General features: G+C 53.6%; 1 protein-coding gene across 1 annotated transcript in view; it reads right to left on the bottom strand.

Moving 5' to 3' along the window:
• The window catches only part of GRIK4 (glutamate ionotropic receptor kainate type subunit 4), a 234,074-nt gene that overhangs the window by 36,462 nt on the left and 175,523 nt on the right, over positions 1–22,089 (bottom strand). Inside the window, exons 11-13 of the mRNA XM_081113547.1 lie at positions 11,761–11,868; positions 8,563–8,766; positions 375–488 (exon numbers count right to left, since the gene is read on the bottom strand). Coding sequence (XP_080969673.1) covers positions 375–488; positions 8,563–8,766; positions 11,761–11,868 — 426 coding nt within the window. The remainder of the gene's footprint in view (positions 1–374; positions 489–8,562; positions 8,767–11,760; positions 11,869–22,089) is intronic.

The raw sequence follows: 22,089 nt of genomic DNA, 5'->3' as shown, positions 1-22,089 counted from the left end.
TGTGCCCCCACCAGACACCACACTCTGAGTGTGCAGAGTGTAGCTGAGCCGTGAAGTCAGGAGGGTGCTGGGGACCTCGCTGTGCTGTGGCCTGTCCTCCAGGAGGAAGCACAGGAACCAGCAGGCAGCCATCCCTGATTGAGCAGTCACTTCTGGCCGTCCCTACTCAGTGAGGCAGATGCAGTATTTACAGGGACGCCCACAGTGTGACTCTTCCGTTCTTCTTGTTTACCAATCATGCAGCTGCTGGGGGAAAGAATAGCCCAGCACATTTGCACTTAAGTCTTGAAATCTAAATATTTCCACAAGTCATTCTTAATTACTATATAACTTGGTGTTTGCATGCAAATAAGATGAATGACAGAAATGCTTACCATGTGAACGCGGTAAAGAATGCTAATCCCCAGAGTCATGAACGGCTTGGAGAAATCAATCACCTTCTCACGCTCAGCGGTAATGGTGAGGCCAGCCACAGCCAGGTCTGCTTTCTGGAAGGGAGAGAGAGCCCATCAGGGGTGGCTGCATGGGACGGGGCACCAGGACAGAGACAGAGGCCACCACTCCCGGGGGATGGCTTCTCTGCCATGCAAGTGACTCTAGGAGCATCTCCAAGGTCTGAATGATCACTGGCGGTCACTGGAGGTTAGGCCCTCTACATACTAATTAAGAATAAAAGGCAGGAAGGGCCACTGTAGACTGCTCAGAGATAGACTCAAATGCCCTAGAATAGGGGCAACAAATGGGAAAACTGGTAGATAGGTTTCCTGGAACCTCAACATTGAGTTTTTTTTTATTCAACTTATTAATTTAATTAGTCACTAAAACATCACTGAGTTCCCACATGGTGTAAGGCGCTTTTGCAGGGGGTGGGATTACAATAAAATATAAGAATAATGGAACCACAGAAATTAAAAACAATCTAAAGCAACCCATACGTTTCAGGGCAGATGTTGAAGAAATGGGGCCCAAGAAATCAAGCAAGTGGCCAAACATCACTGAGCTTGTCCACAGAGCTGGGACCAAGCCACAGGCCTCCTGGCCCACTCGCCACTGAAGTTGCTCTTGAGGCTAAAATTCAACTTCCACAGCAGAACTGAGAGAAGGCCCTCTGGTCCCTTTCACGCAAAATCAGCAGAATTTGTTCTGAAGATGTTTCCTTCCTTTCGTTTTGCCTCCATGTTGCACCTTAATGCCCACATTGGACGGTCTGTGCTGAGTTGAGGTCCTCTGGGGAAGGAGGGATATAGGCTCCCCCTGCCAGAAGTTCTTGCATCTGACCTAACTCATCCCACTGCAGAGCAAGCTCACTCCCCAGTGGGCTGATCCCCTGCAAACAGAGTGGGGAGAGCCCAGCGCTGACGTTCAGTTCTCGTCCACGCTCTGCCCCCGCCACTTCCCTCTTCAAGGCTTCCGTCACCTCATCCCTCAGCCACGGATCAGGGCCAAGAGAGTGCTGGGTCCTTCTCAGCAGTGCTCAGTGGTTCTCAAATGTAGTCCATGACCCCTGCATCCGATCATCTGAAAGACTCCATGAAAACGCCAGTGCCCGAGTCTCCACCCAGACCAGGAACGTGTGATGCGGACATGCTAATACTTAGGAACTCAGCATGCATCTAGACTGGCTGCCCTTGGTTTACATTTCAGCTTTTTCCTTTTATGTGTGTGTTAATCCTCATCTGAGGATATTTTCCCATTGACTTTTAGAGAGAGTGGAAGGGAGGGGGAGAGGCAGAGAAAGACACATCGATTGGTTGCTTCCCACAGATGCCCAGGGATTGAGCCTGCAACCGAGGGACATGCCCTTGACTGGAATCGAACCCAGGACCCTTCAGTCCACAGTCTGATGCTCTATCCATTGAGCCAAACTGGGTAGGGCTACATTTCAGCCTCTTTAACTCCTAATTCTTGTGGATCAGTTGATGAAAAATATGAAGAAAGAAATATCGAAAAGTAAAGTGTCCAACCACCTATAAGCAGATAAATTCACACACATTCCTCCCCAATCACTGAAAGGAAGTAGGGAGAGAGACATGCTGGCCCTGACTTTCTACACCAGGGTGTGTGATGGATGAGAGGGCACATTCACTGGCAAGGTCAGTTTCATCTCTACTGCCCGCCCCCCCTCCAGGCCTCCAACCCAACTCTGTTCCACCTGCTAAAGCCGCCAGGAGACTTAGAAGGTTAATAAGCTCAGGGCCTTATACAGGGAGGCCGGGCTGAAAAGAGACTAGCCTGCAGATGTAAGAGATTGTTAACAACAAACAAAAACTGTGAGTAGCTCACTGTGCTCATTCTGTATTTCCCCAAGACAGTGTTGGATCAACCCTTGGGCCAGGGAGGGAGGGGGGGCAGAGGCCTGTTAGCATCTGCACGTGGAGGTTCTGCGGAGGGTTGTTTGGGGCTTTCAGAACCTCAGCCCTGCACCGAGTTCAGCCAGCCACAGAGCCCAGCGCGCCCCATGCCCCGCTGGTGCGTGGTGGGTGCCAAATCGGCAGCCCCAGACTTGGGAAGAGGAAGAGGCAAAAAGAAAGCTGGTTGGAAAGAAGGAATTGAAGAAATGTTAGAAACCAAAACTAATAAGACGGGTCAGAGAGAAACACAGCACCCAGTCCTTTGACCCCCCAGCTCCTTCAAATCCCCTTATAGTAAACTATAAGAAATGTTATAAGGGAGGCGTGTATGGCACCAGGAGAAGGTAGAGCAGAGCCTAAGAAATCCACAGGCCTTTCCGGGGTGAAACTCAGTTGCCTGACAGGATTCACCTGAGAAGGCCTGGGGGGAGTGTCCTGGGGAAGGGACGGCCTGTGCCCAGGCCCCACGGCAGGGAGGAGCCTGGTGCCTCCAGGGCTGGAAGAGGCCAGAGGGCAGAGGAGCCAGGGCAGAAGTGAGCTGTGCGGGGAGGCTGGAGAGGCAGGTGTAAGATGCAGCGCTGGAAAGAATTAGAAGGCCCTGCGGTGCTTTAGGCAACGGAGGGCCTGCAGGCCGCTGTGTGATGCTAACGCAACCAGCACCTGCAGCCCTGCCTGCGTCAGGCTCTGCCCCGAATGAGCACGGCACTGGCATTGCCTTGCTCGGTGCTCACAACAGCTCCAGGTGCTAAGTCACTACTTTGACCCCCATTTTAAAGATCAGGAAAATGAGGCACAAAGAGGTAAGGAACTTGTCCAAGTTTCAGATAAAGCAAGTGGCAGACCTGCGTTCAAACCTGGTCAGTTTGGTTCCGAGGCTGCCTCCTGAACCTGCAACAAATCCAATTAGCTCTAGTGAAGGGAATGATTGCAGAGAGGCAACAAAGACGCACCCTAATTGTCTCTCACTGCCTCCTGCTCACACCACACAGGCCAGCACTCTGCCAGGTTCACCTGCCGGCTGGTGACTCTGTGACACAAGGTCTACATGCGGCTGTGCACACACCCATGCAGGTGTTTGAGGACAGACGGTGGGAAGGCTGAGGACCTGAGCCCAGAGAGGAAGTGCAAGCAGAGCCTAATGTCAGGAGGTGGGTGACTGACACGGGAGGAAGGGGAGGAGAGAGAACCACAGAGACTCACTGGTCACTGATTTCTCTCCATAACCCAGGGGTCAGAAACAGTGGTGACTTGTCCAAGCCACAGAGCTGATGCCAGCGGATCAGGGACCTGCATCCTGGGCGGCCAGCAGGGAGGAAAGGGGTGTGAGGACGGGGTGAGCAGCGGGTGCTCCCGGTTCATCACACCTGTCCTGATGCCTCCCGGACGGAGCTCCGCCCAGCCTTGCCCTCCCGCTGGCCTCCCTCACCCAGGGCTCCCCATACTCCTCTCCATCCTGACCCTGGGGCTTCGGATCCAAGCCATGGATGCCTCCCACTCACCATCTTTTCCATGGACTGTTTCTCAGGTCATGCATTACCAGCCACCTGCCACCAACACAGACCAGGCGTCAGCCAGGAGCCTTCTCTCCCTTCCTATCCTGTTCCTCCCCATTAAGAACTGAGCCCCAGCCTCCCAACGCCTGTGAATCATTCCTGTCACTTGAATCTCAATGTTGCTGCCCTCAGGTCTCCATGTGATTCACTCATGAGTCCCTGCGCTGGTCTGCTGCTTCCTGTCTCTCACTCCATCCAGCCATGAAATTGCATGGCCCCAGCATTCTCAAATCCAAACCCGCACCAGCATCGCCTGGACCTGTTAGAATGCAAATCGCTGGCCCCGCCAGAGTGCCCACCTCAGTGGGTCTGGATGGAGCTGGAACGGAACGCGGGTTCCTGGCGCATCCCTGGGCTGCAGCTGGTCCCAGACCACACCTGGACAGCCACTGCTCTGGGGTCTACTTCTACACCACAGATCTGACCACCTCATTCCTGCCCACGAACACCAGTGGCTCTGGCTGCTTGTAGTGTACAGTCCACACTCCTCACAGCCACCTCACAGCCTGGCCTGGGGCTGCCTTTCCAGCATCACCTCCTGCTACTGACTTCCCTCCACCTGTGACGGGGCCACATGGCCCGGGCATGTTCCTTAAGCCTGTCAGGTATTTCAGACTCCGGGCCTGTCCCCACAGTTCCCTCTGCCTGTAACTCTCTCCCCTTGGTGCCTATCAGTTCCCGCGGGGCCATCAGGGCCCCCTCACTGTTAATTCCCTCAGAGGCTTCAAGGACATGAGATCCACATGGACTTCGATGTCAGGCAGGTTGGCTTTGAATTTCAGATCAATCGCTTGTTAGTTGTATGACCTGAGTTAGCCTTTCTGGTAAGCTGATGTCAACCTCAGCCTCTTTGTGATGAAATGTGAGCAACAATGTTCACCTCACCCTGTTGGGGAGGAAATGGCGCATGATCAATGCTGGGTGGTGCTCAGTCCTCAACACACAAGAGCTGTGCATGTTGTGAGCTTTGCGCCAACGCTGCCCGCTTCCCTGGAGCGGAACCACCTCTATTTTTCTCTATGTTCCCATGAAGTGTGTAAATGACTCCATTCTGCATGTACTACAGGCTGTGGCCTCATTATTTTATACACCGCGCTTCGCTCAGAGCACAGGTGGCCGTCAGCTGAATTATAAAAATCGGTCCTTCCAGGAGCCTCAGTGGGCACATGGCTTGGCAAACATAGGCCTCTTTTTTTTAAATATATTTTATTGATTTTTTTACAGAGAGGAAGGGAGAGGGATAGAGAGTTAGAAACATCGATGAGAGAGATCGACCAGCTGCCTCCTGCACGCCCCCCAGTGGGGATGTGCCCGCAACCAAGGTACATGCCCGTGACTGGAATCGAACCTGGGACCCTTGAGTCCGCAGGCCGACGCTCTATCCTCTGAGCCAAACCGGTTCGGCAATAGGCCTCTTTGTAGGAAGAAAATCTACAGGTGGACACAGCCTCCGCACAGCACGTGCTTGGCGAGCAGGGTGGTCTTGCCCGTCACCCGTGCCCAATAGATAACCTGCCCAGCAGTCCTCGGAGGGCCATGCACAGAGACAGTGAGTGCAGGGGAGTAGCCGCTGTTCCTCCTCAACCTTGAGCCCAGTGACGCTGAATCCATGCATCGGCCGAGGACAGAAAACATGTCCAAGGGGCTAGTAGGACCCTGGCTTCAGGGTCAGGATAGGATCCTCACTCCTGGAGGTGAGGGAGGAAGGGTCGAGGCTGGGCTGCTTCAGAGGCGTGTGTGTGTGTGTGTGTGTGTGTGTGTGGCGGGGTGGGGGGAGCCAGGCTCTGACTTGCTGAGACCAGGCAGCAGCGAGCCGCCTTGGGGCTCCAGACAGTCCTTCGGACTCAGACAGAGCCTGGTGTTGGCTGAGGTGCAGGTGCTGCCTCACCTCGGGTTCAGCACTCTGTGTCTACACACCTGGCCGCTACCCACAGTGCGATGGAGCAGGAAGGCTGCCAGGAGGCCTGACCTGGGAGAAAAGCAGCATCCCCTTTCCTTCGAGTGAGGAATGTCCAGGGAGTCTCCAAAACAGCCAGGCTCCCCGCCCCGCCCGCCCCAGGGAGTGGCTGCCGGCTCCTCCCTCGGCCTTTGTCCCTCCTGTTGAATGGTCAGTCCGGCACCTGCCAGCCTCTCTGGGAGCAAGTCCCCCCGCCTCCCGAACTGCTCCCTGGGCTGCAGTGCAGTGGGCAGTTCCCAGTTCTCTGCACAAGCCTTGCTGTGCACCCGGCTGGGCCCACACGGCCAGATAGACGCCTCAGCACCCCCTCAGCTCTTGACCCCTTCCCACTCCAGCCTGCACAGAACCCACAACACTTTGTCGAGGATAGCTTATTTAATGCCCCAACTAAAATGTAAACCTTAAAGACGAGGATTTTAAAAATGCATCTTATATACCAAGTTTGGTACAGGTAAAGAGTTAAAATCATATTAACCAGGGAGAGCATATGCATGTATGCAGAGCCCATGGACACAGACAATAGTGTGGTGAAGGCCTGGGAGGGATGGGTGTGGAGTGGAGGGGTCAATGGGGAAAAAAACACAAAACAAAAGGGACATCTGTAACACTTTCAACAATACAGATAAATTTTAAAAACTCATATTAATTTGCTAGATAAAGGGAAGGGAGTAAAGAAAGAAGAAAAGAAAGCAGGGGTGGAAGGGAGGGAGATGTGAGGTGAGGGAGGAGATGAGGCAGGAGGGGGAGGGCTGGACCCAGGTGGCCTTCCTTGGAGACATCACAGGCCAGCGGAGGCCCAGTGCTGCACGGGAAGCATGCGGACTCTGAGTTCAAATCCCAGCGCAGCCTCATGCTGACGGTGAGTTCAGACCAGTTGGTCCAGCGCTCTGAGCTCAGGTGGCGCATTTTGAAAGCGGGGATAACACGTAGCTGAGAGGCATGTGTATTGGAGAGAGGGACGGGGAGCACGTGGCACATGGACATCGGCTGGCGGGCTGCAGGGCTGCCTTCCCAGGGGCTCCTTCTGCCCTTGGAAAGCAGAGAGTGCAGGGCTGGTGAGATTGCATTGGGGTGCCCATCACCCACCCTGACCGTAAAAGTCAGTTATGAAAATATAAGCTTGCATGAATAATGATTTGACTAATTTTTTCAGATGTTAAGAGTGTGTACCAAGAAAACAAGAGATTTCCCCCTGAAAAGACTTTGTTGTTGTTTTTCAAATTACTTTAAAATTTATTTTAGAGAGCGGAAGGGTAGAGAGAGAGAGAGAGAGAGAGAGAGAGAGAGAGACATCGATCAGCTGTTTCTCATGTGGCTCTACCGGGGATCAAACATGCAATCTCTGGCTGTAGGTATGATGCTGCATCCAGCTAAGCCACCCGGCCAGGGGCTGGAAGAACTTTCCATATTCTTGCTCTAACCCAGGGGTCCTCAAACTACGGCCCGCGGGCCACATGCAAATACAAATATTGTATTTGTTCCCGTTTTGTTTTTTGACTTCAAAATAAGATATGTGCAGTGTGCATAGGAATTTGTTCACAGTTTTTTTTTTTTTTTTTAAACTATAGTCCGGCCCTCCAACGGTCTGAGGGACAGTGAACTGGCCCCCTGTTTAAAAAGTTTGAGGACCCCTGCTCTAACCTAACAGATGACGGATATTCTATGATGCTCACCTCAGTTTTAATCCACACCCACTCTGGAAATCCTGGACGTGTAAGCCTGAACTAGTGCACCTTGGCCTGGGTCTGTAAGAGCTTTAGCGAAGGCAGAAAACGACACAATGTGCAGCAACTGTGCCTGTGACTGATCCTCTGACACTGATCCTTCCCTGTGATTTACTTCCTTATTTATTTTTAAATATTTAATGCTGGGAGTATTACAGATGTCCCCCTTGTCCCCCATTGTCCCCCTCCACCCGGTTCATGTCCCGCCCCAGGCCTTCGCCACCCTACGGTCTGGGTCCATGGATAATGCATGTATGCATATCAGTTCTTTGGTTGATCTCTTCCTGTTCCCCTCCCCCCTTCCCTCTGAGATGTCAGTGTGTTCCATGCTCCCATGCCTCTGGTTCTATTTTATTCATCAGTTTATTTTGTTCATTTATTTTGATTTTTAGATTCAATTATTGATAATTAATGCATTTTTTTGCCATTTTATTGTTCATTTTTTAAAAATCTTTTTTTTCTCTCAAAGATACCCATCAACATTTCATGTAATACTGGTTTGGTGTTGATGAATTCCTTTAGCTTTTTCTTATCTGGGAAGCTCTTTATCTAACCTTCAATTCTAAATGACAGCTTTGCTGGGTAGAGTAATCTTGGTTGTAGGTTCTTGCTATTCATCACTTTGAGTATTTCTTGCCACTCCCTTCTGGCCTGCAAAGTTTCTGTGGAGAAATCAGCCAACAGTTGTATGGGCACTCCCTTGTAGGTAATTAATTGCTTTTCTCTTGCTGCTTTTAAGATTCTCTCTTTGTCTTTTGCCCTTGGACTAGGAAAGCATCATGGTTTTAAATAGTCACCAGTGATTCTCACCAGGGCCAGCTCAGTAAAGATTTGTGCAATGAACAGAGAAATAAATGAAAAAAATGAATGACTAACGGACTGTATCAGTGGAGGGTTTATAAGCACACAGCACAGCTATGTCCTTCCATCTCCCTCCCCAGCCCGCCCCCAGTCCAAATCACCTGTTCATTCCTTACCCTCGTGATCAGCTCCCCGACCATTCCTGTCCACGTGCCATTGGCCTCGGGAACGCCATACACGCCATCCCCAACCAGGCGGATCCTGTAGTTGAACCGGAGGATCTCTGCTAGCTCTTTGAGCATGTCCACACAGAAGCCCTCGTAGCGGTCATTGCCTTCCATCTCCTGGTGATTCCCCTTCAGCATTAAATATGGGTTTTCCTGCAGCAAAACTGGGCAGCTGTCATTCTCATCTCAGCCCTGGTGTCTAAGTACATGAGATGGGACCCGGGGCACAGGAGGTTCGGGAGGCGATGGGGAGATGAAGGGAAGTGGACTAGGTGACAGGCTACTTTGGAGGTGGTGACTAGCTCCCCTCCTCCAAATTCAAGGCACTTATCTTACCAGGAACAAACAAGAGTCCCACTGCAGAGTGTCAAGCTGAAGGCCTTCTGCTTTATGTAAGGTCATTGCCTGACCCCACCCCCCTCCATCCCTTGTCTGTTTGTTTGTTTATTCTTCACGGACCTATCACTGAGCAACAAGAAATACAAGGATGCCGAGAAGACAGCAGGCCAGGTAAGAACCCGTGTTGAGCACCTGCAGCCACGGGGGAGCTGGTCCAGCCAGGAGTGTTGGGAAGAGGGATAGGGCCTCTGGAAAGCTCCGTGGAGGAGGTGGGGCATGAGCTGGGTCTGGAGGATGACAGAACACTGACCGATGGAAGGGTGTGGATGGCAGGCCCCACAGGCGTGATCAAGGGCCTGAGTGAGGCCATGCAGGGCGTTCAGCATGGGAGAGAGGGGCCAGAGAAGAAATGGAGGAAGATGAATTAAGGTCAGCAGAGCCTGGATGCCAGCACAAGGTGACTGTACACCACACATATAGTAGGGAAGCATTAACAGTTTTAAAGACTTAAGATATAAGTGTAGAATATTGAGTAGCAAGGGACAGAATGTCTGGGGGTAAGAACAGACACTCCCTAATATGAAATACTGAGTCCTGAGCCGTAGTTTGACTCGGGTGGGACACAGAGAGGGTCAGGTGTGGTGACAGCCGGGTGTCAGGCACACAGGGTGGGGCCCTCAGACCCTTGGAGCCTGGGTAGATGACTGAGGGTGGCTTCTCACGGCCAGGGATGATTTGGAAGGAAAAGGATTTGGAACATGTTGAATCTGTTTAAAACGTGGAGTAAGGGCAAGGTTGGGGCCGAGGTTGGGAGACTCTTGTAGCAGCAATGGCTGAAGGTCCAGAATCTGCGAGGCCACTGAGAGGAAGAAGCCAGGAAGGACAGAGACGGGTAAGCAGACCTCACGGAGACAGTGATGTTAGGGGAGTGAGGGGAGCCACAGAACACAGGAGAGCGTCCAGAAGAGCTGAGGGTCAGAAAGTCAAGGGCCCATCAGTCACGAAGGGAAGTCCCAGGCAGATGCCCACACGGGCAGGCAGGCTCCGAGAGGCAGCCTTGTGCAGCAGAGTGGGGAGGCGGGGCGGCACCCACAGGACTGGAGGGCTGGAGGGAATGCGCCTGCACAGGAGCGAGCAGCTGCGAAGCTGGGAGAGGAAAGCCACCGGCAGAGCATCTCCAACCCCCAGGCGCGTCTCTCTGAGCTTCAGCTCCTCATCTGCACACACGGTGGGAGGGTGCCCAGGGCCCATAAGCCCAGGAGGTGTGGCTCTGTGAGTTGGTGGCAGTGAGAGGGCAGCGCTTGTGCTTCAGGTGGGGCAGCGGGCTCAGGGAGCGGAAGCTGGAGCTGAGATGGGAACTGCTCGCCCTGCCCTTTGCTTCGGTGTTCCCTCTGCCAGGACGTCTCCTCCCAGATGACTTGGCTGCCATGTCCGTCCCGTCAGGTGTCTGCTCAGACCTCCCCTCAGGGAGGCTCTGCCCACCTGGGTGTTTACACTGCCCGCCCCAGGCCTGTCTAGTGCGGAGCACCAAGCACACTGCCCAGCACAGGGGGTAATAAACGCCCATCGATGAACAAACAGACATGTCCAGTGACACCTGGCTCCCACCAGGTGCAGGGAAAGCTCAGCAGTCTGGCCTTCAATCCCTCCACAGCCCGGACCCAGCCTGCGCCTCTGGCCTGCAGCTCACCTCCCCCAGGGCTCAGCTCTGGGGAATCTGCCCTTCCCAGCATTTCCAGGCATTGACCATACTCTCTCTGATTCATTTCTCCCTCCCCCTCCTCGGCCTGGAGCTCATCATCCATGCCCCTTCTCCTCGGAAGGCTTTGCTGTCTCCCGGATGGCCCGACCCTCTCCCTTTCGACCCGTAGGTGCTTGGTGTGACGTCCTTCCTGGCCCTGCCCCACTCTGCTTGTAGCACATCAAGTCCAGCCCCAGCCGGGCCAGCAGCTCATGAAGGTGGGGATGGAGCCCCGAGCCCTTCAGCATCTCTGAAAGCCTAAGAGAAGCAGCGCCTCTGCAGACCTTGCACATCAGCAGCGCGCACAGATCCATCCCGTCTCTGCTTCGGGCTGGATTCTATCAGTGTGGCCACACTGGGTGCGGCTGACAGGGGTGGCCGGGCAGGGAGGTGTGCTGCTGAGCAGTTAACAGGGAACGGGGTGCGGGGGAGAGGAACCACGTAATTGCTGCTTTGTCCACGCAGGTGGTTGCATTGACACATCTTTGAAAACGTGGTCCTCAGTGGGGAGAAGGCTCCCTTGGCTGGGCTGAGCTTGCCTGGCGCCCTCGTTTCTGACTTATCTGAGGACAGGATGGAGTCTCCCGTCTCCGTGGGCAGGGAGGAGTGCAGTGCCTGGCGAGGGGAGGAGGGCGCAGGGAGGAGGGCGCGGGGATTCTGGAAGAAAACTGAATCCAATAGAAAGGCAGCGGCCGGCCCTGCGGGCTGAGCATGTTCTCAGCAGCTGAGCACGAGGACATGGGCCCGGAGCGAGGTGGCTGTTATGAACGAGAAGCAGACAGCCTGGTGGGCTTCTCCCGCCTGTGCCTCTAGGTCCCCTTCCCTCGGCCATCACAGCTCCCCGACTGCCTGGAAGGGTGTCCCCGTCCATCCCCCTCTCCCAGCTGCTTTGGGACTCATCACACTTGGTTTCCTCGGGGAACAGCAACTGGAGTGAATTGCCCCCCACGCTGTCCAGCTGGCCGGGGCTGTGACTAGAGCTCATCCCCCGCTCACTGGGGAGCCTGTGAGTGGCTGGACTTGGGAGCACCTGGGGCTGCAGCCGGGAGGTGGGGGCACCTGCTTACCAGAATGGTGGTGACGACCAGGGTGGTGTTGAAGAGACTGTTGGACGTGTTGGAGGCATAGAGGCTGCTGTCCATGCTGAGGCCGTCTGCCACGTGCCACTGGCCAATCTGAGGAGACCAAGGAGAAAGGGCTGGGGAGAAAGGGCGGGAGGGGGGCTGGCAGCTGGCGCCCAGGCCCTGCGGGTGCAGGAGCCAAGAGGGTGGGGCCCTCGCCCCAGGTAAGCCACAGAAGCGGGGAGATGCGGCCTGGCCTGCACAGCCAAGGGGTTAACCTGGGTAATTTCCATGGGTTGGGGGCCAGGAAAGGGTGAAGAGACCTGAGGGAGGAAGGGAAGAAAGGGGCACAGGCTCAGGAGCGCTGGGAGAATAAACGGAGAAGTAAGTCAGGAATGGCAGGCAGCGCAGGGACGTTCTCTCACCAAAGAGAGTGGAACATGCGGGTTCCAGGTCTGGAGGCGGGAGTGAGCCACACAGCCTTTGCTCCCTCCGCCTGCAGTCACTCGCTTCTCTGAGAGAGTCAGGGGGGGCTGGGGAGAGCTGGGACCCCCAGGCCTTTAATGCTTGCTGAGGGGCTCGACGAATGAAGGAACCAGAGGAGGGAAGAGCCGGTTCCAGTCCTGGTTGGTTCCTCTGCCAGATGTGAGGACTGAGACAAGTGACTTAAACCTTCCGAGTCCCCCTCTGCCTATAGACGGAGATGCAGGTTTTCTCTGTCCTCCTCTCGAGCCCGTGTCCTGGAGGCGCCACTTTGCTGCATGTTGTTCAGCAGCCCCGGGAGCGCGGCCGCAGCTGTGCAGCCTCGGAGAAGTGGCTGCACCTCTCTGAGCACTTCCTCACCTGCCACTGGGACTAATGAGAGAAACTTCACTGGGTGGTGGTGACATTGTATTTAACCCAACATTAATAAATGCAATTTTCTTTTTACTCCCCCTTGTGTGTGTGTTCGTGTGTGTGTGTGTTTGTGCGTGTGTTTGTGTGTATGTTTGTGTGTGTCTCTGTGTGTGTCTCTGTGTGTGTCTCTCTGTGCATGTTTGTGTGTTTGTGTGTGTTTGTGCGTGTGTTTGTGTGTATGTCTGTGTGTGTCTCTGTGTGTGTCTCTCTGTGCATGTTTGTGTGTTTGTGTGTGTATGTTTGTGTGTGTGTTTGTGTGTGCGTTTGTGTGTGTTTGTGTGTATGTCTGTGTGTGTCTCTGTGTGTCTGTGTGTCTCTGTGTGTTTGCATGTGTGTTTGTGTGTCTGTGTGTGTTTGTGTGTGCCTGTGTGTCTCTGTGTGTTTGCATGTGTGTTTGTATGTCTGCGTGTGTTTGTGTGTGTTTGTGTGCATTTGTGTGTGTTTGTGTGTATGTCTCTGTGTGTCTCTGTGTGTCTCTGTGTGTCTCTGTGTTTGCATGTGTGTTTGTATGTCTGTGTGTGTTTGTGTGTATGTTTGTATGTTTGTGCGTGTGTGTGTTTGTGTGTGTCTCTGTGTCTCTGTGTGTGTCTGTGTGTCTCTGTGTGTTTGCATGTGTGTTTGTATGTCTGTGTGTGTGTGTGTGTGTATGTTTGTGTGTGTGTGTGTGTGTGTGTGTGTGTGTGTTACCAACATATTTCTACTAGCTGGAGCCCCTGGAGAATCATTTCTGTTGCTGAGAGTTGCAGGGGGCAGCCAGGAGAGAGAGGTGCGGCTGGCTAGACCCCAAGGCAGTGCCCACACCCGCCTTGCAGGCCGTGCCAGGCCCCAGCAGCAGCTTTCTTGGAAAACCCTTACATTTCCATAGATGCCGTGTGGCTTGGCCACCAGAGCTGGGCTCAGGGTCCCTCCTATGAAAGTGTCAGCATCAGTAGAGACCTGTCCCCCCTGGGTCCTCATCTCCACCCGGAGGGGTCGGTGGTGAGTGAGCAGGACCATCTCCCTGACGTCACTGTCGAGACTGGAGAGGGCCAAGCTCGGACCTCCCTGGACCATCAGCTGGGGACTCCTGCCCACCTCTAGGGTCAGGTAGGAGCCTGGTGGTCTCCACAGGTGCTACTTTCCTCTGCCAAAGGGGAGACGGCCCCAACCTCCTCCCCAGCCCCTGCGAGGGCGCCCCCTGGAGGCCTGAAGGGTCCTGTGCTCCTGTTCACCTGCCCTTCCCAAGACTGTCTCCTGCAGATCCGCACAGGAAACTCGTTTTATAGAGAAAGAAACTGACACCAAACGAAAAGAGCCATTAATGTGAGGTCACCTCCAGGGCTCCAGCATCGACCCCTGTGCTCCCGACCCCAGAGGGCTCTCCCGGAAGCCTTCCTGGCCCCCTGCCCGGCCCCTCCCATGCTCTACGCCCCCTGCCCGGCTCCTCCCCACCTCCTCCCCAGCTCCACCACACACATTTGTTCTGTATCCATCTCCCCTGCGGCCTGTGCACTGGCCTACCTATGTTGGTGCCCAGCCCACTGTTCTCATTGTCTCCCCAGTCCCATTGGCATGGTCTTACCTGAGCCACGAAATGGGAACCCCCAGAAGTCAGGGGTACAGTGATTTACCCAGAACCAGAGCGACAGCTGAGTCATTTACTGTCCCCACCTTTGGGAATGCAGCAAAGAGACTAACGAGCCCCTAAACGCCAACCGGAAAATTAATCTCTCACCCATCCTTCCATTAGTCCCCAGGAAATTAGCAACCTCATCAGATTTGGTGAAGCAGCCTGGCAGCTACTACCCCTGCAATCCAGCTGCTGAAAAGCAGTGGGAGGGAAAGTGAGAAACCAGCCAGGTGCCCTGGGGTACAAGCTAATTGCCTCACCCACCATGCCATGGGCCACAAAGTTTCAATCGCACTGTACATGCGCGCCCGCACATGGTATTTTGTGGAAGAGCCACACTCAAGAGGCCAAAGAGCCGCATGTGGCTCATGAGCCGCAGTTTGCCAACCATGGGCCTAGCCGAATGCAAGCTCTTAATTCCAGACCCTCACCGGCAAGGACCATCTAAAGTTGGACAAACAGTAACCCGTGCGTCTTTTTTTCTTTCTTTCTTTCTTTCTTTCTTTCTTTCTTTCTTTCTCCCTTCCTTCCTTTTTTTTTTTTTTTTTTTTTTTTTTTTACCTCAGATTCAGGTTCAAAGTTGAAGTTCGCATTAGGAAGGATGCACAGACTACGCTGGTGTCTCCTTGAGCACAGACGTCTGAGTGACGGTTGGCATAAAGCACTGTGGCTAGCAACCCCAGGCCTGAACCGAGAGGAGTGGGTTTCAGAGTCAGCAGCCAGGCGTGCACCGCGATGTAAGACTCGCTAAGGCCTGTGATGGGAGCCTCCCTGGTGATCACCCCCGGCAGGAAGAAATACATGTTTATTGAATTTACACCTAATGTCTCCAATCGTGAAAGTTTAGCTTACGCGGAAGACTGGGGCATGAGTAAGGGCCCAACTTAGTGCTTGCGGGGCTGATCTGGGAACAAAGGGAGTTGCCAATGTTGGTTAAAGGCCTCGTCCTCTCAGTCAACATATTCCCTTAGCACCACATTTGCACGTACACGCAGAACGCTGTGGAAATTCTGGGTCAGAGGACAACGACTCTGGCCAGTGCGAAGGTGGGAGGTCCGACGGAGCCCATGGAAGACACCTCATCAAATGACTGATTCCGCCCGCGCTCATTAACGTCAGCTTGCGGGTGTAGGGCAGCGTGTTGTTCAACTGGGATTGCAGCCCATTCATGGGGTGAGAAACCAATTTAGTGGGTCAAGACCTGCATTTTAAAAATGAAATGTGTTCCAAGAGTAGGCCAGAATGCAGTGCACAGAGCAGGCGGCACTGTCTATTAGGTTTTGTTTAGTTATGTGGAGGTTGGGGTGTGTGTGCCCTAGATTGCACCTAAATGCAGCTCAGCCTCAAGAGTATGAACATGCCTGGCATAAGGACTTGGACCCCCTCCCTGTCACGACTTTATCAGCAGCCTCTAGCAGAGTACCTAGAGCATCCCTGATGCTAAATAAATACATTTTGGAGTCAATTAACACCCAGTCGCACCTTCAGAGTTGTAACTAAAGGACAAACCACAAGAAAATTTCACAGGACAATACTTTGGAACAGAAACCGAAGGAAATGCCTTACATTTGTTCTCTCGTTTACTCTTCCCACCCCCCCAGCAAGGAGGCCATGGCTGTCATCCCATTTCAGATGGCAAAACTGAGGCTCGGAAGATTGGATTTCGTGCCCAAAGTTCCACAGTTAGTGCAGATCCACACACAGGCAGGCCCACTGCGCTGTGCTGCCCCAAATACTGTCATTTCTTGGACTGTGGAGGTTAGTTCAACAGTTAGTAAGTAGTTGAGCTGTTACTGCTTAGCCGTCGGCATGTGCCGTAAGTGGCCCTGCTTGAGAGTCCACTTCCTGAAGTCAGCTTTGCTCTTCCTTTGCCTGTGATGTGACATGTATTTATGAGGATATTACGTAAAGTTCGAGGAAGGGGCCATGGGCTGCAGTGGCGTTCGAGCTTCTGGACCCAGCTCTGCCGCCAGCCAGCTAAGCCCCAGGCAGCCTCGCCATCTCCCCTCCAGCCGGAGGCAGTCACCCAGCAAGCATCGTCCAGAAGGGCGCCATCTTGGAGGCCCTTCCCAGCCCCTCTGCTTCGGTCAAGTCTGCCTCCCAGGGACCCGTGCGCACAGTGCCAGGAACTTGCCCTGGGAGCATTCGTCTCACTTGCAGCCTCATAACTATTCAGGTATCATTTGTTTCAAACTGCACCCCCCGCCCCCGCCCACTGTACTAGTACAGCACTTGATACTGATGAGACACTGTCTTGTTCCCATCATATCCCCAGGTCTAGATGGCATCGGCCCTGTCATAGTGATGGCATCAACGCATGCCCTCAGGGCGGTGCCAGCCTTACGGCAGGTGCTCCGTACATATCTGCTGACTTGGATTATGAGATTCCTTTAAGCAAGTAATTTTTTTTAGGATTCAGTCACCTTAGCTATAAAGGAAGGGTACCTCCCCTTTCAGCTCAAACATGAATTCCTAAAAATGCCTGGAAGTTTACAATGTCTTAGAGACACTAGGAGAGACTAGCAGAGGTCAGCCTGGGAGGGGCATAGAGGCCACAGACAGGTGGCTGCAGGGCCAGGTTGGAGGCACTGCACACACAGCCCAGACACGGAGCTGAAATATGGGGCGTCCCTGGAGGGCCCCTCCCACCCGCCACGAACTGCTCTCTGGAGCCCGTGGCCGAGGCCCAGCACGCTCCCACTGGAGAGCCCAGTCTTGGTGCGGACACCGTGCTTGGTTACTGTGGACGTGAGTCCGAAGGTATGAACACATTGCAGGCGTCTTAATTGCACACAGTCATTTACAAACGCAGGGCAGTTTCCATGCCTTTCTGCTCAATATTCCTGCTCAGAAATATATGCCAGGTGTTACGCCAGGCGCCGCTCCGTAAGTGCAGTCCACAAACTGGCGTGGGTTTCAAGGACACAGGGACACTAAGCAGGCCAGGCAGAGGAAGGTGTGGGCAGGGAGCAGAGCCAGGGCAGGGGCTGAGCCTCACTCCCTCCGCCTCAGCGGGAACCTGCCTTCTGCCACCTCCAGCTTTCACTGCGCATGTCTAGGAAGTGCCATAGCATGGCTTTGGGGTTACAGAGAGAGAATGGAGAGTAGACCCTTGTGCAAACATGGGTCCACAAATAAGGAGGACAATTGTACTCTGCTTGAATGTTTGGCTTTTGCCAAGATGCCTCCAGACTTCTTGCCCGACCCCCAGCCTCTGGGATGGAAAGTGGGACTTGGTCTGGCCTCCCCACAGCCCTTGCCAGGGAGAGCAGCCTGCAGAGCTGTCCCGGGCGCTCTACCGACAGGTGAGCAGCCAGGGCAGGGCTGACCCTCACTGCACCCCAGCGCTGCTCGCCGCCTTAACGGACTCTCCACCGAGCTGGGGTTTCAGCAGTTAAAGCCCCGAGTGGGGCAGTAAAGAGGCTCAGGCCACCTTTCTTTTTGTACAGAAGTGCTGACTTTAATAATTTCTTCTACCCGCATCTCAGCTCCCTCTTTTTTCTCCTTTGGTCAGTCTCCCAGGCTCCTCCTCCGAGGGGGTGGGAGGCGGAGCTGGAGCGAGTGCAGGGGCGCCCTAAGCGGGAGCCATCCATCATTTCCAGGATGAAGACGTTGCTGTTTCAGGTGCTGAGGAGAAAGTTCACCAGAGAGCTGGAGTTTTCATCTGACAAGAAAAGTACTGCCAACCAAGAGGACGCACTGGGGCCGAGAGCGCCTGCCCCTCTGGCTAAGCTCGCCGGAGAGGAGCTTTGGAAAGAGTTGCACGAATGATGCCCCTTGAAGCTCCGAGCAGCAGACGCCAGTTGAACGAATGGCTCTGGGGAAGCACCTGGGCTGAAGGGAGCTGGAGGCGGGCAAGATGCCCAGCAGCCCGTGGGGCAGCCAGACCGCCCTCTGCTGCCCCTGGACGGACGCTGGCGGCAGGTGGAGGTGGCGTGTGCCGGGCCTCACTGCTCTAGGAACCTGGGAGCTTTCCTGCTGGGTCAGCACCCTGGTCTGAGCAGTGACTCGTCAGGCATGGCCGGGTGGGCTGCAGACTCTCCCAGGAGTGGCCGTGACCGCTGGTCTCGTCTGCACACCCACCCAGAGCCACTGCGAAGGCAACTCTGCCGCTGCCGTGTGGGGCGTGGAGGGAGGCCAGAGGCCGGGCCTGGAGGAGCGGGAGGGGCCCACCTGGGCGGCCGGCCTCTGGCCTCCTGCAGGCGCTGGCGTGGCAGCAGGAGGTGTGCGCAGGCACTCAGCCCCGTGCGGCCTCTGCCCTGCCCAGAGCCCAGGGGCCCCAGGAGCTCTGTGCACAGGGACAGAGGGACGCCCACAGTCCCTGGAGCTGCCACACGACGGGCTGCGCAGGAGAGCCCTGGGGGCACGGCTGCCCTGTATTCACTTTCTCCTCCCAATGGTTAGGAGACAGGAAGCAGAGTGGAACAGGCGCTGGGGGCTGGGAGCTGCGTCTGCCCAGCACATGCCTCCTCCGCCCCAGCCCCTCGGCTGCTGGGCTTCCTCCCCCGGGCTGCCCGCCCTCACTCCCGCCTCGGGCCTATGGCCTGCTCCGCGTCATGGGGCTGAGCTATGGCTGCTCATGGGCCGAGTTCGCCCAGCCTGCTCCAGCGCTCCAGGCCTGAGCTGCCGGAAAGACGCAAGAAGGAGTCCCTCGGCGCAGGCACAGGTCCCGGGAGCACGGGCAGGCGCAGGCACAGGGCAGGACAGTCCTTTAAAACGCAGCACATCCAAGCCCCTCCTCTGCCCGAAGCAGCCACAGTGAAATGCAAGCAGCTACGATTGTTTGCAGGCTGTGTGTGCATCAGCTGCTAGAGCCGGTGACTCTTCCATCGAAGCCCTTAGGCAGCTGGACCCTGTGCTGTGGGAGAGAGGACCAGGCCGCGGGGCCAGGGAGGGCAGGAGACAGCCTCACGTGGGACCTCTGCTCTGACTGTCCTCCTGCAGGGCCAGCGAGCACAGGCTCTCACAGGAGGAGAGAGTCAATAGACTTTTAATTAATGGAGGAGCATTGCTCCTGGAGAAAGGAAGGAAGTGTTAAGGGAGAAATGAATCCATGATTTGAGGGGCCTTCCCCTCTAATTTCAGATCCCAGTAGTCCGTGGGGGGCATGTGAAATCCCCATTGATCTTTAGGACAAAGCCAGGGCCCAGGCCTGGGGTCCTGCAGCCTGCAGTCCCTATGCCTCTGATCTGAGAATGGACCATAGTCTCTGCTCTGCTGTTAGCTCTCTGCACCCTCAGGACAACCCCCTCTCCTGGCTCCTTAATTAAGAGAAATGCATGTGTCTTCTCAATGTCTTTCCAAGCAGCCCCTCAACAACCTCCCTCCCCTCTCCAAGAACCTGCCACCTCAGCATTTCCCAGTTAAAGCCAAGCCCCTGCCATGGTTCTCAGGGGAAGGGGCGCACCCAGCAGCTCCCCACGCACCCACCTCACCAGGTCTGCCCTCCTGTGCTCTGAGCCAGGTCTGCAAAAGCAGCTCAAAGGGTCTGCATATTCATGGTGAACTCCTTTCCCAAACTGAAAATGTATGAGGCAAACTAAGAAAAGAATCCCATTTACAACTGCATGAAAAATAGATACCTAGGAATAAATCTAACCGATGAGGTAAAAGATTTGTAACTTGGAAAGTGTAAGACATTGAAGAAAGAAACTGGGCATGCAAATAAATGGAAGCACATATCAGCCCATGGATAGAAAGAATTAACACCATTAAAAGCAATCTATAGCTTCAATGCAATTCCTATAAAAAACAACAATGGTGTTTCCCACAGAACTAGAAGAAATAATCCAAAAATTTTTATGAAACCACAAAAGACCCCAAATAGTCACAACTATCTTGAGAAAGAAGAATAAAGTTGGGAGGATCACAATACTGGATATCAAACTATACCACAAGGCTTTGGCAATCAAAACAGCCTGGTACTGATATAAAGAGAGGCACAGATCAATGGAGCAGCATAGAGAGCCCAGAAATAAACCAATACCTTTATGGTCAATTAATTTATGACAGAGGGGGCAAGAACATACACTGCAATAAAGACAGTCTCTTCAACAACGTGTTGGGAAAATTTAACAGATACAAGCAAAAGACAATGGAACTAGACCATCTTCTTACACCACACACAAGAATAAACTCCAAATGGATTAAATACTTAAATATAAAACTTGAAACCATAAAACTTCTAGAAAAAAACATAGGCAATAAAATTTCTTAGCAATATTTTTTTTTCTGATATATTTCCTTGGGCAAGGGAAACAAAAGAAAAAAATAAACAAATGGGACTACATCAAACTAAAAACATACAACTCAACACCAAATACCAAACAATTCAATTTAAAAATGGCCAGACATGGACACTTCTCCAAAGAGGACATACAGATGGCCAATAGCCATATAAAAAGATGGTCAATATCACAAATCATCAGAGACATGAAAATTAAAACCACCAGGAGATATCACCTCACACCTGTCAGAACGGCTGTCATTAATAAATCCACAAACAACAAGTGCTGGTGCGGATGTGGAGGAGGGAACCCTCGTGCAGCTGGTAGGATGGCAAATTGGTGCACTCACTGTGGGAAACAGTGTGGAGGCTCCTCAAAAATTAAAAACGGAGCTGCCTGTAATTCAGGATTCCACTTCTGGCTATCTATCCAAAGAAACCCAAAACACGAATTTGAAAGAATATATGCACCCCTATGTTCACTGCTGCATTTTTTACAATAACCAAGATACGAAAGCAGCCCAGTGCCCCTCACTAGACGAGTGGATGTAAAAATAGGTGCATATGTACGAGCGAACATTACGGAGCCGTGAAAGCAATGGATCCTATCATCTGTGACAACATAGATGGACCCAGAGATGATTGTGATAAGTAAAATGAGCCGTTAGACAAAGTCAAATGCCACATGATCTCACTTATTTGTGAAATCTGAAGAGCAAAATAAACAAACAAAATAGAAACAGACTCAGAAGATATAGACAACAGACTGAGGGCTGCCAGAGGGGAGGGAGGCTGGGGGATGGGTGAAAAGGTGAAGGAGCTCTGACCGGTTTGGCTCAGTGGATAGAGCGTCGGCCTGCAGACTGAAGGGTCCCGGGTTCGATTCCAGTCAAGGGCATGTACCTGGGTTGCGGGCACATCCCCAGTAGCAGGTGTGCAGGAGGCAACTGATTGATGCTTCTCTATCATCTATGTTTCTTACTCTCTATCCCTCTCCCTTCCTCTCTGTAAAAACAAATCAATAAAATATTTTTTAAAAAGAAAAGAAAAGATGAAGGAATGAAGTACAAATTGGTAGTTGCAATGGGCCTGGGTCTGCAAAGGGCATGGGGTCTGTAATGCTGTGATAACTGTGTGTGGTGCCAGGTGGTGCCTTCAATACCAGGGGAACTTCGTAAAGTGTACGATTGTCTAATCAGCTGCTGTGCACCTGAAACTAATACACAGTAACACCCACTGTCAGCTGTAATTGCAAAAGGAAATGCATTGGACAGCGGCCTCCATGGAGCCGATCTGGGCCCAAAGGCCTCTCATTAGTGAGATAGGACTGGGCTGTCAGAGGCGCCTAGCAAGAGGGGTTCAGGGGGCGGGGGGCGCTCTCCACACAGAGAATGGCACCTGCTTCCCGTCCCAGGTCGCAGGTAGCAATGCCAGCGCAGCCTCTACCTGACAGGGTGCTGTTGGGGTTCCCTGCTGCTCTTTGCTTCCTTTGTGAAGTGAGGGAAGGTGTCTGGGCCTGGGACCAGGAGGGAGCCCACCAGCACACCCGCCACAACTGCTACGCGAGGAACAGACGTTCCTGTGTCCCCTCCCAGCCAGAGGC

The sequence above is a fragment of the Myotis nattereri genome (assembly GCF_964212035.1).
Source record: "Myotis nattereri genome assembly, chromosome: 19".
NCBI lineage: Eukaryota > Metazoa > Chordata > Mammalia > Chiroptera > Vespertilionidae > Myotis > Myotis nattereri.
This window is presented reverse-complemented; position numbering and strand designations above follow the sequence as displayed.